At 36.3% G+C, this 24,518-nt stretch overlaps 1 protein-coding gene across 3 annotated transcripts in view; it reads right to left on the bottom strand.

Annotated features, from left to right (window-relative positions):
• The window catches only part of ITGBL1 (integrin subunit beta like 1), a 154,135-nt gene that overhangs the window by 80,233 nt on the left and 49,384 nt on the right, over positions 1 to 24,518 (bottom strand). For 2 of the 3 annotated variants that reach the window (XM_086482065.1, XM_086482063.1), the window contains 2 exons: positions 6,390 to 6,536; positions 2,439 to 2,561 (listed from right to left, as the gene is read on the bottom strand). In XM_086482065.1, the coding sequence (XP_086338191.1) occupies positions 2,439 to 2,561; positions 6,390 to 6,536 (270 nt within the window). Of the gene's footprint in view, positions 1 to 2,438; positions 2,562 to 6,389; positions 6,537 to 24,518 lie in introns of those variants that run through there. The other variant, XM_086482064.1, reaches the window with a different exon arrangement.

Genomic DNA, 24,518 nt, shown 5'->3' with positions numbered 1-24,518 from the left:
CAGATTAAACCAGCATTACTTCATTCTTCATGCACACTTGTATAGTCCTCAAATAAATATGAATTAAATGATACAATTTGTTGCTACCTCTTACTCTTTACTGAAGACAAAAGCACCCCACTAGAGCAAAAAATCCTTAGATAAAAAGATCAGGATCAGAATTTAATTTGCTAGGAACCATAATACTTCATTACAAAGAAGCTGCAACTTGACTGCAAAATAAATAGTGATACAGTCAACTGACTGATAAAAATCCAACTGAGGCTGGAAAAGCTTGATACATCTTTGTAACTTGGCCCCACCTAAGAATTGATTCGCTTGAAAAATGCCGTCCCCTTGTGGAAAGATTAAAATGCATGTTGTCCGTATCTCAGCATGGCATTGCATGCTTTTCCAGGATAAAACACCAGCTCACAGCTGCAGGCTTTAGAAATAGGTGTGTAAATAGAAGCTTGATCCTCCTGAGTTGGCTTTCTTTGAAAACAATTAAAATCTTCAAGACCTGTCTACACCTTCAAGGGCAATAAAGGATATGTAGCAACTAAGTAGGTGCTATACAAACTGTGAAAGTACAACAGGCAGTGATTAGGTTCACCCTGTCTGTGGACAGTATCCAGGGGTCATTGCTAGCTAAGCAGAACAGGGTTGGAACACTGTTTCTTTATTACTTCACAAATAAACCTAAAAGATTCCTGTGGTGGAAATCCTGTGAAAGGAAAGATAGCATAGAAGGTATTAAAGGAGACATCAGAATGGGAGAGAGAAGCAGTAACCAGATAGGCATGTGGGCTCTGCTTTTTATGTGATGATATTATCTACCTTTGACTTTCTGTTCATGTGCTGTCCATTTTGTCTGCATAAGGCCTGGTTCAGCATATGGTTATGTACTGTAGAGGTTTGCTAGAAAGCAAAGCAAAATCTAACACTCATAATCTATGTGCAAAAACTTGTCAGCTTACAACAACAAAACCAAGTCAAGCACACTATTAGTTTGCACCCTATATTTACTTTAGAAGGCTCCAAACCTTACATAAGGTACCAGGGATTTTATGCTGATGAATCACAGGCCTCAGAGACTTGAATCTACCAACATTTTTTTGTCCTTTTATATCAGCATACTTTGATTTCTGCATACATATAAAACTAGTTTTTTACAGAGATGCATTTTGGAATATGGCACGATTGGATGAAAAAAGTGGATTCTGTGAAATAAAAGCTAAGGAAAACCTAGCAGTGTAAACCAGCAGCAACACAGGTGGGGAAAAAAAAATGACAAAAACCAGCAGAAGGAGAATTTACTGGACTAAATAAATGGTAATTTTTTATATCACATTTGTACCACATGTAATGGTTACAAGCAAATAAATATAAATGGAAACATTGCCACATAAAAATTATTGCCCTCCACTCATTTTATTCTAGGCAATTATTGGAAGTATTGTACTGTGCTCCTGGCTTTGGACTTCAGAGGACCATTCTGTTTACCATCATTTAAAATCTCTACCTAATCCTATGCCAAAAAGGTGCTTTTTGCCTTCAAGACACTTAAAGAGAATTTATTTTATTCTCTGTGCAAGCACAAAGACTGATAAATCTATTTTACACAAGTACTCTCTCTCTTTCTACACACACTCAGTGCAAGCACTATTACCAGACCAATGAATAATCTAAGAGCAGTTCTGAACCCTCCTGTATTCATACAGACACAATATGCATGTGTATAGCTTGAAAAGTATTTGTAGCACCTTCCAGCTCAAGGACAAGCCTCTGTAGTAATATAGTCAACAGCATTTATAATGCCATAACTGGTGTGTATAGCATAATATATAATTGCCAGGTTCCTATCTTATAATGAAATGAAAGCACAGTTTGAATTTTGGTTGCTTTTCAATCTACCAGCACAGTTGACTCCATCTTGTTCTCATGCCTTACCTATCACATGAAATTTTTCTTCATTCATTCCTTTCTCTGTTAATCTTCTGAATTGCTTCTGAGTTCATATCCTACATTTATTCTTGTTCTTTTTTTAATTTTTTGTTTCCTTCACAATATTCTTATTAATATAATTTTCTTTTATCTTTTGTTCTTTTCTGTCCTCCATCTTGCTCTCATCTGTGCCATAAAGCATTCACATTTCTCGTATTCTATCAGACAAACACACTGAGCTATGAATTACTTAGTGAATTACCTTGTATAATGATCTTTGCAATCCTTCCAAAAAGAGGAGGATGTCACAGGATTTCTTCATTCTTTAACGTCCTGCTTAGCTCATTCTTGCATCTGAAATTCCTACTTACTAAATTCTTGTGCAAATATAGTTACTTTTATTTTAAGTTATACTTCCAGTAAAGACATTCTGTAGTTCCACACAATTAAACAATTTTATAACAGCCTGTATTAATCTTCACCATTTTTCTTGTACTCACTATAATACATACCTGTACAAATCTCTTCTGTCTCCTCATCTATGCATTCTCTGTCATCACATTCACAAAATTTTCCATAGACCAGTCCATTTCCTTCTGAGTTTGCACATTTACACCTGCCACACTGACATGTGCCTGTGAACATTTAAGTCACTACTCAGTAACTGCAGTTCATGGTACATATTTTACTTCTGAGAAGGCTGAAATCTAAAAATCATCCAGCCAAATAAAGACAGACACAGAAATGATCCATATCAACAAAAAGCCTATGCTGAGCTGTGAATGGATACAATATTCAAGTGGTTAATTTTTAATTATAATAAACACTATGATAATTATATATGTATATGTGTTTTTATATATATATATATTATATATATATATCTAAAAATGATATAATAAACAATAATGATAATAAAACAATAAGAAGCACCATATCTTCCTAGGCAAAATCCACTCCTAGAGTTGTCTGTCTGACTTCATACCACTGAGGTATCTTCTCCCTACCGAAAGGAGAAAATTTGACTTAGTCATCTTCTCAAAAATGAAGCCTGGTTTTGTCCAGTTCCACAGCCATGTTACATGAGAGTAATAGGCCATGGCAAATATGTCTGCCTAAGTTTACAAAGTTCCTTTGCACTCTATTATCTAGTACCTTTTCTACAGCTATCATCTAAAATTTTGTAAGTATAGCCTTGGAGAAAAAAAACAGGAATCAAAGGAAGGAAACATTGATGAGGAAAACCTGCCTGAAGACCTTATGATCAGATGTCAGGAAAAAAGGACTCAACTTAGAAAGCAATTACGGCAGCAATACATTAATTATACAATAGACAACCTATTGCAGAGAAATAAATTCACAGTATTATTAAACAGACCATAAGTATTATAATAACGTATCAACAGTTTTACTGCAATCTGCATGTTTTTCCAGTGGTATGATGTTCACATTACAAGTTATTTCATTCGTTTCAAGAAATGTAGGAACCTCTATAATAATATCTTGTCATTTTAGGATTTTGACCCAATCTAACTTTAAGTTTTTAGGGTTCATTTTCCTCCAGTTTGTGGGTGATGGCTCAAAAAAGATTATATCTTGCAAGGATATTAAAAGCTGTAACAAAGAAACTTGCTGATTTGTCACAGGATGGGTTTTACCCATGTCAGACTAGCGAGAATATGGGTCTGCCTGAGATTCTCCCTCAATGTAAGTACCCCCAGGACTCCCAAATGCTTTGGAAGTGTAGAACCATTTTTTTCTCACAACTTAAACTACAATAGAAAACTTCCTGACATAAAGCCAAGACAGAGTGCTCAAACAATGCAAAAGATGGAAATCGATTTGTGAACAGATCTGTCTTCTGTCACCTCTGGTCTGGTTGCATGTTTGTTTCTTGGTCTTTTGAGCAGGGTTACCCCCTCACCTCAGTGGCTGCCTCTCTCATGACCCACCCTCCCCAACAGAAAAAGGTTGTTTTGTTGCTCCCAGGGAAGGAACAATCCCCCTTTTTCCCTCAGAAAGCCTATCTGACCTGGAGTGGAACTGCCAGGGCAAACCAAACAACTCCTCCCCCTCCTCCTCCTGAATATTTTCTAGTTTGGAATATAATGCATAGTAGCGTATAACAACCATAAATAAACACATTAAGGAGTTATATGGTCAAAAAAGCAAAAATACTATAAAATCATGTTAGGAACACAAGTATTGCCATGCTGGTCATATAAGACACTCCTTTTCCCTACCTCTATCACCTTTATTAAAATTGTAAGGGTAGGAACTTTGTGCAATAGCATGTTAACTGGGGCCCTGTGGTCAATGGGCTTGCAGAAGCTGTTTCAGCAGTCACTGGCACCACTGTGCCAAGCAAGCACAGATTTAAAAAAAAAAAAAAGGAACTTAATTCACAAGACTCATACTCCTCATGTTACATCCATACTTATTTTGGAAAACATGATTACTGACACTAAAGAAATCCTGCAAAATAGCAGTTTTATGCTGATACTGCACAACTAGTTTGCAGAAACAGTTTTATATTTCACCATTACAAGTATAGTGTAAGTTTTACTAAACATCACATTAATCCAAAGAACAGAAGAAGGGGGCTCTGCGACATACATGGCCAGTCTAAAAAATTAAACTTCAAAAATGTTTGCAAGAGCTAATATAATAAAATAATAATACAACTGACAATACAACATAACTAAATTACAGAACTAGAATTATTTGCTACAATCACGTGGAAAATAAATAAGAATAAAAATGTTGAGAAAACTGTTTATGGATCATTTCCAAGCAGGAAAAAAGATTAAATGGTAAATTAATTCATAAATTGGGCATCTAAATTGGTCAGACTGTGTCCCAAAAGTGTTCATTCCTTCCCATGGACTAGAAGTTGAAATTGCTCATGTAGAGAATCTCAGTTTAGGTAGAATGCCCTAGTTGCTCTGACAAATGATTAGGAACAGTTGAGACAGAAAAGTCTCAGAAAATTTTAGGTGGATCTTGATTGGTTCATGAAAAGAATTACGATAAATAGTTACCTGTATGACAGCAAAGAACTGTTCTTGCAATGAGTCATGTCATCTCTTTCCATATTTTATTGGCATTTAAAAAACAGAGCTCAGATCCCAAAAGCAATGTTGTCAGTAGATCGAAAGGCAATCCCATCAAGACAAAATATATATGGCTACAGACCATCAAAGTTACCCCAAACTCCCTAGCCAGTCTCGGAATTTCTGTCCTGTTTAATACCAGTAAAACTGAAAGCATTATTATTCTCTCCCAAAAAAATCCCCTCTTAGCCACTTTTAACGGTTGTTCAGATACGTTGTTTTCCTGTGAAGGCTCAGTGATAGACAGACCAGGGCCACTTCTAGCCAAGGAACAAAAGAGAAAAAAGGTCTTAACATTCTTGGTTTAGTACTTTGACTGATCACAAAGAACTATGCTTATTTTTGAGAGTAGTTTCTCATTTAGGTGTCTCTCATTTGTTAGCCAAACAATCATGAGTTTCATATAATCTATATAATTGTCATAAATGAAATGTATCCTTTACTCAGTATGCTGTGTGCTTAAAATTTTATGTTAAATTGATTTCACATCTTGCTGTGAGAGTCTAGCTTCTCTGTAGCAAGTTGCACAAACCCTTTGGGTTCTTTGTTCATGTCAGCAAATACCTTGTGAGAAATTCAGTTGTTTGAAAAGATATGGACCCAGACAGAAATTACAGGCTAGCAGTAGCGAGCAGAAGTGAGGTTATTGAAACATTCTCTCACTCAGGGATCAATGTAATGGAAAAACTGGAAGGCAGTTTCTGGTCTCAAACCTTGACTAGTAGCAAATCCCCTTCAAAATTTTACCATTCTCCAGTGAAGTCTTTAAAAGGCTGTTTCTTTTTCCTGTGATTTTTTTTTTTTAAGGAAAGAACTTCCTATTTAAGTTAGGATGAGTTATAGAATTAAAGAATTAAAGAGAGTTATCCAATCAGAAATGTGAAGATGGAAGTACCCTATTAAAATGATTCAGCAGATCCTCCACGACTGTTTTCAATAATCATTGTTACAGCTCAAAATTATCTCATAAAACAGTACAGCTTATAAATGTCCTGGAAAAATATTTGTAAATGCCATTTCTGCATACTATAAGCACAAATGAAAAAAAAATTACGTCTATGCCATTACCATAACGTTTTGATGGGCAAAATACATGACACACCTGCAGTTTCATCAACCCAAAATAGCTATGGATAAACTAGAGTACTAAAGTAGGCATTCTGAATCAGTGCACATCAGATGCACAGAAACAGGCCTATAGGAGAATTAAGCACTTCAGTGTACATGCAGTTATTTCTCAGACTCTTGAAACACACTCTACTAAATTCCAAATTAGGGAAGAAATTACAGTGATCCTCGAGATAACACAGGGAGAACATCAAGCCACAAAAGCAACAAAAGACATCTTACCTGCACCAGAACAGATGATATCTTGAGAATTCTTGCACATTTCATTGCTTTTCCTCCGTGTAAGATTGCAAGTATTTGGATACTGACAAGCTTCACCATACCAGCCTTCATCACATTTACACTTCCCACAGTCACACTTCCCATGGCCTAGCAATGGAAGCAAAGAGTGTGCGAAGTCCTTTTTTTTCATTCAGAAAGTGATATTTTCTAATCCAGCTTCTAAAATAGATTCCATCCATTATAGTTTTAAATGAACGCAACTGACAGATTCACTTAACATAGTTCATATGCAATTAAAAATAGAAATGAATAAGTATGATCTTAAATGTGAGGAGACACCTGACATCACCATGATTTTGAAACCTAATGGACGTAGTTTTGATAGGCCTACATATGAATTCTTATTTTAAGAAGCACTGAGGACACAGGATTATCTATTATGGCACAAACCCTGAAAAGGAGTGTGGAGAGGGCCAGCGATGGCAGCAAGCAGTAACTCCCTCATGCAGCAGCAGCTGCAGCTCCTACCTCTACTGAAAGGTGCAAACCCTTCTTTGTAAAGCCTCCTCTGGCTACTGGTTCCTCCAGCCCTCTCCCACTCACTTAGACTCTACTTGGCTGCTGCTGTAAAACTGAATTTTGTCTTTAAATATTGACATAATATTGGCAATGTAGTATATTTTGGTGCTCATAGGACTATATTTATGTATGATTATTCGCTAAGTGTGAAGAATCTTAAAGAACCAATGCAGCTGCTCAATCTATTAGGACATGACATACTAGCCTTCTATCAGTTGAATAATATGTTGCTTAAAATTTGTAATATATCTAATAGCACGAAGAATTATAAAAGAAAGGAAAGCTGGTTTTAAAAAATTCTTTAATTTTCTTGAAAAATAGCCAAATACACAGATAAACTGACAATTTACACTATTTATGTTACACATTAACTATCATGTTCCACACTAAATTCCAGGTACAAATTTCTATCAGTAAAATCTTTAGCATTCCCTTACAATTTTATGTAGCAAATGCGAAAACAACTGCAAATCTTTTAAGCTAGAATATTCAATTTTAAAATAAACACCATTTGAATGTATATCTGATTGACAGAAGAAGATTGCCTTCCAATCACTACATCTCAAAAATAGAATCTTATTGCAGTCTATTTTAAATGCATCTGTTGCCTGCAGTTAGAGTCAACTGCCTGAAAACACAAGCCCAGTGTGCTGTCAATAAGAAGGAATTTAAATAACTATTGTAAATAAAAAATTTTAATGAGAAAAAGGAGTATCCTTCATTGCTCAATAAAATTTTGTTTGCCTTACAAGATGGTCCTAAGACAAGATATAGCTCAGTAGCTGGAAAAATTTAGTGTAAAAACATGTGAGAGAATCATGTTAGTTCTTGTTTTAAAACAGGATTTACCACCTTAAAAATTGCTTAATTACTCTCAGTTGGTAAAGGACAAGGAAAAAAAGTAGGATATAAAATATATAATAAAAACCTACTCGTGATTAGTCTGTTTCACTGACAGGCAGCAGCATAAGCTGTTCTGGAAAAGGATGGTAAGTCCTAGGGTAGTTTAAAAAAACTAAAGACAAAACATAACCACCTCCCTATAATTTCCTTTTTTTCAAGGATTACTTATCACAGTGACTTTGTGTTCTCAATGTTAGGCACTTGTGATTTAACAGTTTGCTGTCTGCTGGTGAAGAAAAGATGCTCTAATAATAGGAGGACTGATTTCCCTGTTCCCATGCCGAACTGACAGAGCAAGGCAGAAGCCACTGCTGCTTAGTACTGATGGTTCAGTAGCTCTAACCTCTCTCAGTTACAGGTGCACCACTCTGATATATGGTGCAAAAAGGAAAAAATTAATTTCACTTAAAATTCATACAGCCTGCTCGAAGAGCAGTTTCTTGGTTTTATTTAACAAGAAAATACAAAAACTTGAAATTAATGAAATTAAACTGAGAGAAATAATGGAAGATCTCTTGAATGCAACTGAAAGCAACTATAAAGTTAGCTAATATGAATTCATAAGATTGTATTAATGATTTTCACCTTGGCCACCCTCTTAAAATACCCTAATTTTGCAATTGGATTTTTTTTTAGTTGTAAAGCAATGGCAATATTCTGGCCAAAAATTTGGGTGAGAAGACTGTATTGAACTGTAGAAGGCCATAAAACTGCCTGCAATAGCTTGTATAACTCACTGTATCTTCCCTGTCACATAGATGATGCAGTAGATCCGCAAGTCAGTTTGACATAGTAATCCTCTTCTTGCTTATTTCCCACATGTGCATGTGCTAGTCTTATGGTCTTCCTCATGGCAAAAACAGTGATGTCATGAACTACAAATCAAGCATGTGATAAGCTGTAAGAAAATTAGAGAGGGTACAAAAGGTTTCTAAATTGCCCAAGGAAGTGGTGGAGTCACCATTCCTAGAGGTGTTCAAAAAACTTGTAGGTGTTGCACTTCAGGACATGTTTTAGTGGGTATGGTGGTGTTGGGTTGATGGTTGGACTTGAAAATCTTAAAGGTCTTTTCCAACCTAATGATTCTATGATTCTACGATGAATTGGTTTAAGATTCCTTTCAGAAAGGTTTGTGTAGGATCCCTTCTGTTGTATATAAATTTCTGTTTTATTTAGAAAGAATATAATATTATGAAATAGTAAATAAGGAGTATATAGCACTTTGAAAACTGTGAGGTGATATTGTAACTTCCCAGAAAATAAATTCTACCAATAAGGGATAGACCCAGGTATCTGAGGATGTGACACATAACACAAGAAAAGTGACCTACAAGACCTTATAAATAGTTGGTCAAGAAGGCTATATCTCGGAGTAACGGAGAACACATTCGTTCCATTTTATTAAAAATGGCTGTAACATGAATAAATGCTGTACATAAATAAATCAGAATTTCACTTTAAAAAAATCAGAAAATAAGGGAAATAATGAAGACTCGATAAAGTGCTAGAATTCCTTTAAGAAAAAGACTGGGGCTGTGGACTGTGAAAAAAACTGCAGCTTCAAACATGTAGAAAAACCTTTTATAACAAAGGGATCCATTTCTAACTAGATAAGCACTCACCTCAGAGAGTATATCTGGAGTATGCAGAAAGCTTGTAGGGTGGAAAATGAACCTAATATGCAAGGAAAACTGTCAGATGTGAAAGTGAGAACAGAAAATGTTAGGCAGAGTTAGATCTCCAAAACTGTAAGTACTAAAATGTGCTTTCATCATCCAAATAAAAAGAAAGCAGGAAAAAGAGTGGCTTTACCAAGCAGCAAAAAGCAGTTAAGATTAAAGATAATTTACAGACAGTCCAAAACAAAATTAATATGGGGATGTTGACTACAGTAGCAAATGCAGTGTGGTTAATGATACAGACTGTGGAGATGAAAATTACTCATATAAGATGAGAACAAAACAAAGACATAAAACTGTTTTTGAGGAAGTGTCTAGACCAGGAGGATGAGACTCCATAATCTCCACTCGAGAGTACTCACAATGCTTTCACATGAAAGCCCAGTTTAATAACAAAGACTTTTAATGAATCTATCAGGCTGGCAATCAAATGTCTGAAAAATTAAAAAAAAAAACTTAACTTTTTTTTCTTTTAAGAAACATAGCATAAAAACAAGTGGCTCTGACCTCATGAGCTGTGCAAGGATTTGAAACAAATTATGAAGCATTGCATAGCTAGAGACACTGAGGTAATGAAAAATTGAATATGATGAATAACAGCTTTATCTAAAAAACAGACTGTAATTAGGCCAAATTAACCTGGCATCTCTCTTTATAAGGTAACTGGTATTTTAAGAAAAGGATCACAGGAAATCTAGCTGATATGATCATATATATTGGATACAATGCCACTTAGGAAACAAAAATTATTCTGGATCAGGTCACAACTTGGTTTAAGGGAAGTAAACAACATTAGGACCAAAAGGGATATTACTGGGATAGAAGAAAATTACCGGTGATGTTTCAAAGGATCTTTTTGGGACCAAATATGTTTTACTGATATTGACAGAAAAATTCAGAGTACGCTAACAACATTTGTTGATGACACAAACCCATTAGCCCTCAGTATAAAGGTGAAGACGGAAAACCATACAGAATTAATTTGACTGACAGTCTGAAGGACTGAAGTAATAAAAGTGGATTGAAACTAGAAATAGAAAGCACAGGGTCACACACCAAGGACAAGGAAAGGATGCCATAGGCTAAGGCCCCCCCCCCCAGTTGGAAACAACAAGAAGATCCCGAGTGTATACTCACGTCAGCCCTGGAATGATGGTGTGACTAAGTCTTTAGCTGAAAAAAGTTTGATGTACCCATTGAAGATGTATTAGTAGGGACAGAAAATGGTAGCAAACCTGCATTTGAAATGCTACACACAATGTAAAGTGAACATGGGTCCAGTTAACGCTGGAAAATTGCCATTAGGTCTCTAAACCTCAGAAGAATGAGTCAAGTTTTCCAGGGAAAACACTCATAGAATTTTAGCCATTTGCAAAGTTGCAATAGGCTAGGAATTAAAATCTGTCATTTTTTGTCTCAGCTGAAAGATGGTAATTTAAACCACAATCATTTGGCTCTGATCACATGCTTTTGTACTTAAGACTCTTAACTTCATTCTAAGTGCATTCTGATCATGTTTTTCTACTACATGTTGCATACCTAGAGGTCCAAGGCACAAAGATATAATCTCGGACAAAAAGTTCTGAATCCACATCTGAACTGTATGTATTCAAGGCACCAATTTGGAAGCCTGATTTCACTGAGATCCATCTGTAATCCATCATGAGAGACAGGCACTTCTGCAGAGTGACTCAGATCCTGTGTTGGCTGAATAGACCTCAGAGGTCGACTTTCTTCACTAAACTACTGGGTAGCATACAACGCTTGACTAGGATATACAGGCTTAACTGGTGGGACTTCGGAGTTTGGTGCATCACTAGACATGTATGCAAATAAAGATTCATTCATTTATTTTCTTTTGCTTCACCCATCTATACAGTAATCTATGTCAGGTTTTAAATATTCTGACACACTTTAAGAAAAAAAGGAGAAGGATATCAGCTTAGTTATAGGTTGAACTCCATTGGTTTATGAAAACAATTGTATTACATAATTATTGGGTAAACCAGAAACTGGATTTGAACACTGCTTCCATCTCTATACTCCTACAGAAAACTGTAGCACTCAGCAGTGCTATTGCTATTTCTGTGCCTCCCACTGGAAAAGATTCTCTCCACCTTTGTACCAGTTTTGGTTGATTTTTTTATTTCTTAGTAATGTTCACCATGTCTGAAAGCTCTGCTACATCCTAGCGGTTAAACTTTCCGTAGGCAATTCCAACAGTCAAAACAAATTACTTGTTTTGTTACCTACCATGCTTTTGCCACCTAAGAACACATGTGAATGTCTGCACGTCTCTGTGTTGCGATTATCTTTTCCACTGAGCAATGGTGGGGCACAAAAATGCAGACTCCTTAGAAACGCTTAGCAGAAAAGAAAAATAAGAAAAGCCTGATCTGGAGGTTCAACTGGGTTCAACTCTCGGCTCTTTCATTTTCTGGATAACCTCTGGCACAGGACAACATCACCAGGGACCCAAGAGATGAGCTTAAATTCTCTTCTTTATAAAGCCGATAATGACTAATTTTATCATAGAAATTTTGGTAAGGACAAATTTCTTGGTGTTTGAGAGCTTTCAGATGTTACGTATGATTAGAGATAATTAGTTTAAAAAACAAGCAAACAAAAAACCCTCAATGAGGCAACATAGTATCCTTGAAATTATGGTCAACCTTTTTCTCAGTAAGATGAAAAGAGTACTTCCTGCCTAGGGGCAATTGTAAAACTATAATCATGTGCTTGTTAAACTGCAAGGACCAAGCTCTTAAATAAATCCTTGGTTCATTAAGCCAACACTATTGGAGATACTGCCTTTGGTAGAATACCTATTTATGTGATTGTGCAACATTAGTTACAGCACAGTAACTCTCACTACAAAAGAAGCCTCTTACTGGAGTACAAAATCCAGGCTGTTTGACCAGACATTAAAATACAGTCAGATGTCGTCGCTGCCATTTTTAATAACCAAAGGCCAATTATTCTGTGTAAGAACATAATTGGGGGCAGTGCTCATTTTAAAATTGTAATAGAATCAGTTTCCTACAGGCAGGTGAGATTCAGCATAAGGATTCCTCTCTATAGCATAAAGTCAGCCATCAGAAGAAAATCAGCAGCTGGCATGATAATTGAATTGGGTTCATTATTATTCATTTTTAGCAACCACTGAGTGATTCATGAAGTGCTTCTCAAATCTAAAAAACACGTCATGAAATAGGTGAAGAAATATGAAGGAGTTTTTGTTATGGATTCCTGCTTTAAACTGGAATGTTAGATAGGAAGGATGATTGAGCTGTAAGAGTTGAAAATTTTGGGAAAGTAAAATTTACAACATTGTTCTGAAGTTTCAACCTAGAGCAGCACAGTGAAGATGTTTTGAATAGTGCTTTCCAACTGGATGACTTTCTTATAGTTAGTGAAGCAGATTCTGCTACTTTGCACCAATGCTGAGCTAGTGAAAATATTTCAGATTACATTAGGATAAGATTAACAAAATGGCCTATTCTGTTTAGTTGCATTTGAGATTCTCAGTAATTGTGCCTTGCTAAATTCAGCTGAAGCATATCTCTGAGTCTCATTTTTCAGAATTGTTGGAGTTGCAGTTTCTGAAAAAAATTTTGTGGTTTCTGGAAAAAAAAAAATTGGTATCATTACATTTTTTCTATGTCAGTATGCTCGAAACGAATCTCTCTTTAAAGTTTGGATCTTGCTTGTTTACGTTGTGCTACCTCCAACGAAAGCCAGATGTCTTCTAGACCTTTGCAGTATACCCTAGGGATTCTGCCTCTGTTGAAATCAGGTTCAGCAATTCTGGGGTTTTCACAAAAATACTGGCTCCTCCTTCACACCCAATCACTTCTTTCTTGCCCTATGCTGACACTATGAGGTTAAACTATAGATTGGTTAAGGGGACTGATTTGAATTTAGAAAAAACTCTCAAAAAAAACAGGGGGAAATTTGAAGGAAAACAGCTGCCTAATGATAGCAGTACATTTCAAGACAATTTTGCCACTGAAGCCCCTTTTCAACAAACCACAGCCCTGATAAGAGCTGCATCAGAGATTTTCAAAGCAACACAGTAAGCCCAGAGGCCTTTAGGGAGGAAAAGAAACTTAACCTTATTTATTTCTCAAAAGGCTATTAAAATGAAAGCAAGTTTGAACTTGGATGTTCTTACATTAAGCAAATTTCTCTGTGTTTATTTAGGGTGTCCAGACCTTGAAGTAACCCGGAATAACAGATACGAACATCCAGCACCAGCCTTTGGGCAGCCTGAGAGCACAACTGAGTCACTGTGACAAGAGCATATAGGGTCTGAGACACAGTTTGCCTCTCAGCATTCTTTAGTGATTGGATTCCCCCTGCTCCTTTAAGTCATCTGAAATGGATTTTCAGAGTCAAAATAAGAAGTGGTGACAAATCATCTTAATTTAGTTACTACTGAGTGCACAACAAAAATATAATAAATGGTGTTAAATCATAACTCTAACAGAGGTACTGATAAAACCAAACCAAACTACTGTGTATACTTCTTAAGGAAAAACCCTCTAATATATAAAGAAAAAAAAAAAAAAAGAAAATCCTATTGCATTTGTAGTACACATAGTTGCAGAGATTGCTTAGCACAATGGTTTAGCAAACAAATATTCAGTAGTGAGTGCTCTAAAAAGATAAAATCAATCAGAACCCGCATCAAAATATAAAAAATATTCCAGAAGTGGGTGTGAGGGCATGACTGCTGATGTTATTTAATTTTCAGGTTATAAATCAACTAGGTATAATGGATATTTCTATTATACACACTCTGCAATATTATTTATAGCAATAACCTCTTTGTTTCATGTTGACATAAGGAACTTAATACTCTCGTGTGTTCTCTATCACTTGAGTCAATGTGAATACAGCAGGTTTAAAATCTTCTAATCATATCCCAATACAATTAAATTGATTTTAATGTACTTGTTCTAAATTCAGAGATGAAAAGTATTAGCATTTGCAGAAGAGTGTTTTAAGAAAACACTTAGAGTTTGCGTCAGCATCATACATGATCTGGAAGTAATGTGCTCTCATTAGATAAAGTTTGTTATTTATTACATTAATAGAAATATGAAACTGGATCAGATTAAACTATACTTTAAAATCAGTATCTTTAGAAATGGAAATAGACTAGAAAATTAAACTGAAATTAAAAAAAATAATAAATCAAAATGTTGTCCCCTGGAGGATATTTTAAACAATGAAATTAATTAAGCAATATTGGTAGAAAACTATTTCAGGAAGATAAAAACACCAGGCTTTGTTTAAAGAACTCGAAGTTTTACTGAGTGCCTTTAAATTATAGGGAGAAAAAAGAAGAATACTCTTCACTACTGAGACTATAGTTATCTTTCTCTATCCAAAGAGGTCATCATGCTTGATTTTACTTAGTCTTGAGATTTAAAACTACACTTAGTGTCAATTGCAATTGCAGCACCAAGATTAGAACTTAAATTACAGTAATGCTTATAAGAGACTTTAATTGCACATGCTGGTCATAGTTGGTGGGGGTTTTTAATATATACTGCTCTAACCCTGTATTTCAGAACTTTAGAACAACAAGTTCTGAAAAAGGTCAGGAAGGATTTTTACTCTTTTACATGGTACATTACTCAGTTTAATTTTTTGCATTTTTACTCTCTCACTGTTCTGTGAAGTACTGAAAATCAGACACAGCAAGAAACAGATGTAGGTGAGATTGTCTCCTGTGCTCTTAAAATTTCTCTGCACACAACTTTGTGTGTCAGGTAATATGGTTGTGCAGCCCTTTATATATCTCCATCCTGCTTCCACTTAAACCCCAAATAAGGCATTAGAAACCAAGTTTTTTCAGCAAATGTGTATTAAACCAGTATAATATGGAATATTTCCTTTTTAATATCAGAAAGTTTCAATTGACTTCTAAAATTTTTTCAAAGCTTATTTCATGGCAAATTCTGAAATCTTTTTTTGGTCATTGTTTAAAAAAATAATTATGTGCAAGACATGAAATTTCCCAAAAAATTGCTACTCTAATTACATTGTTTCCAGTTGCGACACATGGCAAAGCTAATACATGGGTTTGGCACTTTTATGTACTGGACAGTGCTATGAGACCAAATTGTCTTTCATAGCTTGAGCCTTTTACTTGAAGAGTGTATAAACCACACATTTATACATGTAAAAAACTATTTATTTTATTACCGTGTATGTGTAATTGGTATAAATGAAGTTTGTGTCTATGTATATACACACACATACTTCAAGAATCAAAGACAATACGCATTTTTCCTCTACCTGTACTAAAAGGATACAAAATATAAGAAAAATAAATGATACTGCTGATTAGGTGCATTTCGTTTTCCCCCCTCTTAGCTATGAATTCAAATTCCCTGTGTAAAGTGCTAATTTCTAATAAAAATCAATCAGATATTGTGAATGATTAAAATGAAGGAAAGTAACACACAGTTGAATCAGCTCCAGTTTGTTACTCTGGAGGTGGCACAAGTTGATATAATTTTAAATGTGATTCATGCTGTTTAGACAGATGATAGAAATATCTCAGGGAGGCAGAGATAAATTAGTTTTATCCATCAAAACAGTCTAGAGTCAAGGTTTCTGTTAATAATTCAATGGTTCTGTGAAAGACTCCTTACTTATTTTTAACCAAATGGTTTCTCATTTTTTTGAAGCACAAAAATAATCAACTTTTAAGTAGGAAGATCTTTTAATAGGCAGAGCAAGTATTCTTTGGCTTCTCTAGAAGACCGCTTTTCCACATGTCACTTTCCCAGTGTAGACTTTTATACAGATACTGCACCTATCAAACATAACTATACCTGAGACATGAACAATTCCTTTCCGTTACATAACTTGCAAAGAAGAAAAAAAATACAAAGGAGCTTCACATATTTAGCTATGTAGACACTAGAACTTGCAGACACACTAAAAACTAAATTTTTGTGGGAAAGAAAGATTTACAAAACCAGCAGGTTCATGTTTGTGTTATGCTCAGGAGTTGACACAACTGAGTTAAATAAACCTTGTTTCCCAATACTGAGCTGGTTTGGTGTGTGCTCTCGGTTCACTAACAGATGCTAGCACAGATACATTTTGCTGGCTCATTCCAAAGTCTGTGGCTGCACATTGCCTTAGGTCTCCATGAGCCCAAACTTGCTGATCCAAAACTGACTGAAGGAGAACTCTTGATTCTCCATGACATTAAACAGTTGAAGTTTGGCTTCATCATCACCCCCCCCCCAAAAAAAAAAAAAAAAAAAAAAAAAAAACAAACGCTGAGGAGTTTTATTTAAAAAAAAAAAAATAAACAGCACATGAAATTAACAGCTGTGCCTCCAAAGGCTCGCCCAGCAGCTACTTGATTTAAGCCAAATCATCAAAAGACTTCTTGACCTCCATGCTCATGAGAAAGGAACCCGTGAAAACCTGGGGGCCTCCACAGTTTCACCTCTTTAGCCTCTGTCAGTAAGTCTGGAAACCTTGGAAGCCATATTTGTATCGGTGCTCTCCAGGTTTCCAGCTGTGGTTCTTAATCTCAAAGACAGATGAAAGACTCCTAATGCTTCCAGTCTCAGATATCTATCATAGTGACCTGCAAATCTAACACTTGGTAGCTATCATTTCAGAAAAGCTCTTTCAAAAAGCTCTTTCGAAAAGCTCTTTCAAAATGCTCTTTGAAAAGCAATTTGAGGAAAGCTCTTTTCCTTCTGGATTCAACAAATGTGAAGTTTTCAGTGAAATCCTGTTTCATTTAAAAATTCCCTGCTAGCCCTTCTGCCGGCAGCACCAACCCTCTGGTCTACAGAGCTACAGCTAGGTGGTGGTGCCACGGGTGCCACCTCTCTCCACCTAGTCAAATGCCATGCTTTCCACCCCAATATCCTCTGGAGCTTTGAGAGTCTTCTCTGATAAAGCATTAGTGACCATACACACAGTAAAAAAATCTGGGCTCCCCTCCCTTGAAATGTTTTTATTTCCTTCAGCTTTCCAGGGCCCTCAGGGCACCACCAGCCCTCCCTGTCCATGCCTAGCATCCCAGGGCTGTCCTCACCTTGCCCATCGCCCAGGACCTCATGTCAGCCACCACATCAGGGCTCTGTCTCCAGCTTCCCACAGTCCTGCCCTGCCCGGCCATGGCTCCTTGGGAGCCAGGCCTATCCACAGGCCCACAGGCTCACATCCCAGCCTGCCCTGGGCCCATCCTCATCCCCAGGGAGGTGCCCAATGCTGGGGCTGCTCTTGTGCCCACCCCACTGCCCTGCTCCTGTTCTTAAAGACAGAGCTGCAGAGAGCGTGAGATGCCTGCTGAAAAAATCATCTATGTAGCATCAGCAAGCACTCACTGCAGTGAAGTCAGGTTTTCTAAGCCCTGGATACTGGAAGACATTTTGTGGGAAGAGCTGCTTCACCACTAGGCATTAATGGGAAGTTTGTAGCTAAATCCTAAATGCTTAGTTACTAAACTGAAAAGCTAGCTAAAAATGACATGGCTAAAATATATCCATTGAAGTACAAACTAACTTCAGAAGTTACCAGTGTATCAGATCAAAAATCAGAAAGTTATTTAGGGGTAAAATTATGTTATACACATGGCATATTCAAAATGAATGCAGCTGGTACTGCAGACTAAGTAGAGCACAGGTTGGCACCAAGAACTTTGCTTTAAGAACTGGTGACCTCAGATTAGCAGTAGTAAGATTTGATTTGCTACATATGAAATATGAGGCCAGGCTCACATGCAGTGCCTGGCAATGACGCCACCTGTGTGTCTTTGCTTTTGTCTTAAAGTTCTCACATGAACATCCTTCTGCTTGACAGTCAAAATGGCCCATGTTGTTCACTTCTAAGAAAATCCTGTAAGAGGTCTGAAGGACATAATGCTGGTGAACCTCAGTACAGACAGGATCGAGGCAGTCTGACGTGCCCTGATTAGAGGCCCACCTGATGCTGCACAACTTGATGTTGCCAGCATCTGAAGAGACATAAGACTATATCTGTGCTATCCCCTTTTTCCTTCTTGTGTTATCTCCAATAAAAGGTATTTTAAACCTTTTACCTTATGAAGTCTGAGTGTCTTTCTTACTGGGATCCCTAAAAAACTCTAGCACAAGTGTATTAAAATTCTCTGTAGGATTCTCCAAAAAAAATCAGACCTTCTGCAGATTGCTGGTTAGCAGCTGGTCAAAGAAGCTCACAGTTACATAAATATTACATAGAACAAGTCAGCTGGGTAAGACAGCTCCACAGAGTACAAAAATGAGTCTTAGATATTATTCACAGCATGGTAAACCTAATGCCCAAAAGGTCAAAATGACAAGCCTGGCACAATCTGTACATGACCTGCACACAGGAAAACCTATGCCTAATTCAAGCCAACTCACTGCACAAGACCCGTGTGATGACTATGTAGTCACCACTGAATCACCAGCTAATAAATTTATACTACATCTCCTTTGCATAGTGAACTGGAGGGGAGAAAAGGGGACATATACTCATAAAACAACTACAGGCCTCCCACTTAAGTGAAATTTAGTATCATCATGAAAAGTTATCATTACTCAGTAATTGTGTTTGAGGACTATTTCCAAACCAAGGATCTCCATGAAGATGTACTTTCTTAGCTGAAATAATGATTATATTTAGTGTTACCTGTTAGTGATAGATTAATTTTTAGTATTTGTTATCAAAGTTGTTTATATGCTTTACAAAACATAATTTTTCAATAACTTCATGATAAGTATAGTTAGTTATTTGGAATGGATAACTGTTTTATTTAATGGTGTTTTTACACATTTAGTGAATTAAGGGATGTACCTGCACATTCTTCCTACAGCTTTTGTTAAAAAGCTTAGTTTGAAATACATTATTTGTGGGTGTGCTTTGCACAGCAGCATTTCAACAAGAAAGCATAAACAAAGATAATGAGTTTCCTCAGATTTAAATCAAAACCATATTTTTCAGTCTTTTGGTTAAGCAGGAGAGTTCTCTAGTATGAATACTTAAGCCAAGATCATAAATATCATTAACTGTCTCCATTAGACTTGTGTCTGGTAGGAAATCTGGTTCCTCTCTCTTCAAAGCAATGCAGATGTGCACTTGACACAGAAAATATAAATGGGAAACAACAGTTCCATAGCTTGTCACAGCATAGATTTAAGCTGTTAAACACCAGCTAGTAATCCCTGAAATTGAGTTGCTAACCTCTCAAAAACTTTTGTTGGCATAGGGGGAAAACTCATTACAAAAAGAAGAAGTGCATAAAACCAGAGTATTCAAGCTAGCTTGCATAATGTTTAAAAATAAACGGAGCATTGCATATAATTTCGATAGTCCATTATTGGGGGGAAAACTACAGGTGCATTAAAACCCCATTTTAGACAGTTTTGAAAATATCTGACCACCAAGGACACATAAGAGGGGCATACCCCAGCATTCCAATGAAGAACATGGGTCAAAAGTGAAGTATAATTCTGAACGCATTAAGTTGTGCCCTCATTTATCCACTCTTTTCAGCAGCACCAAATGTTAAACAAATGCTTCTCGAGATTTATTTTGGCTATACTCTTCCCCCACTAGGTATTAGGTTTTTCTTCCCCTGCTTTTTGAACATTAATCATCTCTTAATACTCTCTAATTTTTTCCCTATGCTTTTAGAAAAGATAAACATTTGTGAACTTTTAACCTGTTCAGAGATTGTGGGGTTCTTTATAAGCTTTAAGAAGAATCTAAAGTTCAGCAAAATAAAGATGGATCCTGTTTCCTAGAACATGCCTCAGGCAAACAGTTTCTTCTACAGTCCAGCCAAATCTCCTGCAGCACCTCCTGTTGTTATCACAGTCTCCAAAGCACAGATTTGCCAATTTACCAAGTTGTGCACTGGCTCCTCAGTGAAACTAAAATAGACTTCACTTTCCAAAACATGCTGTATGGTATTTGGGAAATTTTATCCCTAACCAAACAGAGATAGAAGGTTAAAATGTATTGCAATTGCAGTCAGTCTTCAAAAAAGGTCAGGTCTGGATCGGTAGCATCCTGACATCTGAAAATGTTCTAAATCCAGTGACTTGATTCAGTCAGAAGGAGGACTCAGGAAGTGGAACAGGAGTATCAGTGAAGAAATAAGGTATTCAAAACAAGATTCCTTAACAAATCTTTGCACCTTTTTTGCAGGTAGGAAGACTGGCAGAGAGAAAGAAGGGATGAAAAATTTTTTCTTACTTTTTTCTAGATACTCATTTAGGGAGGATAATGAAAGCACTTTAGATTAGTCTGATATCTGAGTTTTAATAATTCTCCCAAGGCCCTTCAATTCTTCCCATGGAAAAGAATGCACTTGAGTTCCTTGGCTAAGATATAGGGTGGATCACCCTAAGCTTGTCTATACTTAAAGGGAGAGAGATAGGTGGCTCCAGCAAGTGGCTTGGTTTGATTCAGATCTTAAGTAGGCCTGCTTATTTCCTGGAATAAAAATAACAAGATGGACATTATCCTTGCTTTACAGACCCCTAGACATTTTCCAAATAACATGTTATCCTTTTCAGAAAACTCATCTATTTTGTCAAATACAACCTGATTTCTTCAGTTGCCTTTTGTGAAAACTTTACATATATTTCATGGCCCATTGCAGATCTGCACAGCACAGTCTGAAAACCAGTGTAAGAATTTTAGCAAGATAGATAGGCTCCTAACTTAGCTGCCTCAGGTACATCACCAAAATTGAGTGGATGAATGGTCAGACAATGTAGGGAGATGAAAGTAATGTACAGCTTTTGCAGCGTAGGCACTATTATATTATTTATTCTTTACATCAGATAACTAAAAGAGCAAAATGAAGAACTACTTGCCCAGAGACACAGTGAGAAAATAGCTCGCAGGTTGGAGCAGGGCACCAACTGCAATAGTATGCACAGATTACCATCCTTTTAAACAAAGAGTAATCAGCAGAGTATTATAAGTTTTTAAAATACCGGAGACTGAAATTTACGGCAAACTGAAATTATCTCTATTTTTATTCCTTGGTTTTAAATAAATCAGTGAAATCTCTAAAACTAGAAAATCATAATGGATAAAAGGTGAAGAGATTGTTTTATTTACTTTTAAAACTTTGTTTCAGATTCCTAGTGTAAAAAGATCATTTCTAGGTGTGGGTGGTATGATTGAACTAAACAGTCCCTTTATGTTGTTATTCTCCTTGATGTATATTTAAATGTAGCATTTATAAGTAACGAATTTAGGAAAAAAAATAATCCAAACAATTGAATGACATTTTCCATTCCTGAAAAAGTGTGAAGCACAAAGAAAAATACATATCAAAGTTCTAAAGTAATTTCGGGTAGATTCCTGAATCCTTTTAATTTCAGATATTTGTATAGTTACACTGCCGTATCATCTCAGCATATCACAATCTACTATCAGGTGTTTGTGTGAACACTTACATTCACAACGCCAAAAAACTGTGGGGAAAAAAATTACCCATGCTTTACAGATAGAGAATAAAATGTACTGGAAAACATGTAAGACAAGTGAGTTCAGCTAATGTTCCAAGGTATTCATATGGCAGAGCAAGACAGGCTCTGTCTTTACACTCAGGTCAAGTCTGTGGTCTTGTCCCTACACCTTGCTCTGTGCACTTCCTTCTCAGATCAGGTAGCCAGGAAGGAATGGAAGAGAACATACAGAACAAATCCTGTAAGCAGAGAAAGAAACAGAAGAGACTGGCCTGCCGAAGTCAATGGCAAAACTCGCGCTGATTTTCACGTCTGGTTTCCATCTCAAGTCTAATCATTCTGCTCATGACATAAAAACCCTCTCATCTGATGTAACAATCAGGAGATCTTCAAAAGCAGCAGAAAGGAAGACTAGGTAGCTTTTGTTAACAAGTCTTTCACACACACAGACAAAAAAAAGACAGATTCTCCTCAGCTTTTAAAAGACAATATTCCTAAGAACTTTGGTGGCATTAAATGAAAAAAGACGAGAAAAACACCTCTCTCTTAAAGTGGGGATTCAGTAAACAAGATTCTTACTGTTCTTCTGAGTTTGAGATTAAGACAACGAACCTTTTAAAGGAGACAATAAAAAAAAAAAAAAAGGAGTCAAACAGTTAAAGAAGTTTCACCAAGCTGGCTTGATAATAGAGTATTTTATTTCTTTTATTTTTTTTTTCCCCCTAGCCCTTCTCTTACTTGTACACTTTAGAAACATTTTGAGGAGGAAGGTGGGGGCGGAAAGTTTAGAAAAACTAAAAGGAGTCAATAAGAAAAGCTCAGAAATCAAGGATAAAAACAAGGCATTTCTGCTTCTGACTGAGACACACTAATAGGAACACTAACACAACGTGTATTGCACTCATAATTCTTCTGTTCATGCTGGTTATTCATGCCTTTTCAAGCATGACATAATCACAAACCCATCTAGTTACAGCAAGACCTCGGCTAGTCAGAGAATTAAATGGTTATTAACAGAATTTTAAAGACAAGACAAAAAGAAATAAACTAACTTGGAAAAAGAACCTACTACGGTCACAGAAAATAAGAATAATGCAATCCATAATTGTTAAAATAATGCCTTAAAAGATAAAACCAACTCCAAGTTCCCCTGTTCCCCCTTTTGGCAGCATAGCTTTATTTCACAAAGTTTTCCCAATGTGTAACCCTGGCTATCTTTCATACTCTGTGGGAAATCAATTATCACAGAAATTAATAATGTCTGCTTATTATGGATATGGTAGTTGTTCTAAGAAGTAGTCCAATTTGAAAGATAGATTAGACAAGGTCAACAAATTCATGCCAATACTCTGAAACCTTTGAATATGGATAAGTCTAAGACTGACTATGATGGCTTAGATCAACAAACATAAGTGAATGATAGGTCAACACAACTACTTTGCAAACGGTACTTAAAATATTAAAAACTAAGAGGAACGTATTTCTCCTTAAGTAAATATCCTCAGTCAACTGACTTTTTCCATAGGGGGGAAAAAAAACCACAAAAGCACAGGCTGAAAGAGGAACATACAGTATTGGAGAGGGGAGAAGGGGAGAGGAACTTGGTAAAAACATCAGAGTTGTTTTAAGTGCACAAGGACTATGGCTGTAGGGGTAGGCAGAGGACAGTATTAAATACAACATATGTAAGAAACCTAGAAGCAAATGAAGAAGAAATGAGAGTCTGAGGAAGTGAACAAAGAAACTAAGGAAAGGGAAAGAGATAGGCATGGATGAGTAGAAAGGGCTGGAACACAATGCAGAGCACAGGGAACAAAACCACAGGACTGCAGAGAGGATTCAGAACAAAAAAAAAAAAAAAAAAGGAAAGAAAATGAAAAGGGAAGGTGAGAAAATACAGACAATTGTTAAAACATATACTCAGAATTGGGAAGGAAATGACAGAAAGAGGAAGAAAACAGTGACATGCAAAGAAGAAGAAAAAAGGATGAAAAAATATCTTGCCAGAAAGAGTCAACCTTGTCAGTCAAAAGGATGAGATGCGATCACATTAAGAATCAATTCCGGCCTTGCAGAAGATATTCCTGAACAGAATGCAATTTCCCTGAAGGAAACGACTTTAAAATAATAAGAATTAACAAATCAATAGAAGAACTGTTTAATTTTCTTGCCATTATTTCAAATTCATGTTCCCTGCAAAGAATGTCTGAATGACAATTATTGAGCAAAGCAGAATCTCATTTATATTACAGTTGCCAATCAAAGCTACAAAGCTACAAAATGTATACAGCTGGGATCTTTGGTGGATACCTACAATACAGCAGTCCACAAGAGAAAACTGAGTTAGATCACAGTGGAATAAAGGAAGTTTTATTGTTTAATTGAATACAAATCAGCCAAACATTCTCTGTTACAAACATTTTAAAGTGAAGGTATATGTGATAAAGTGTGACGTTCTTGAAAGAATGAATGAAATAATGAATTCTGCT

Source organism: Leptosomus discolor, chromosome 1 (assembly GCF_034619465.1).
Source record: "Leptosomus discolor isolate bLepDis1 chromosome 1, bLepDis1.hap2, whole genome shotgun sequence".
Classification (NCBI taxonomy): domain Eukaryota; kingdom Metazoa; phylum Chordata; class Aves; order Leptosomiformes; family Leptosomidae; genus Leptosomus; species Leptosomus discolor.
This window is presented reverse-complemented; position numbering and strand designations above follow the sequence as displayed.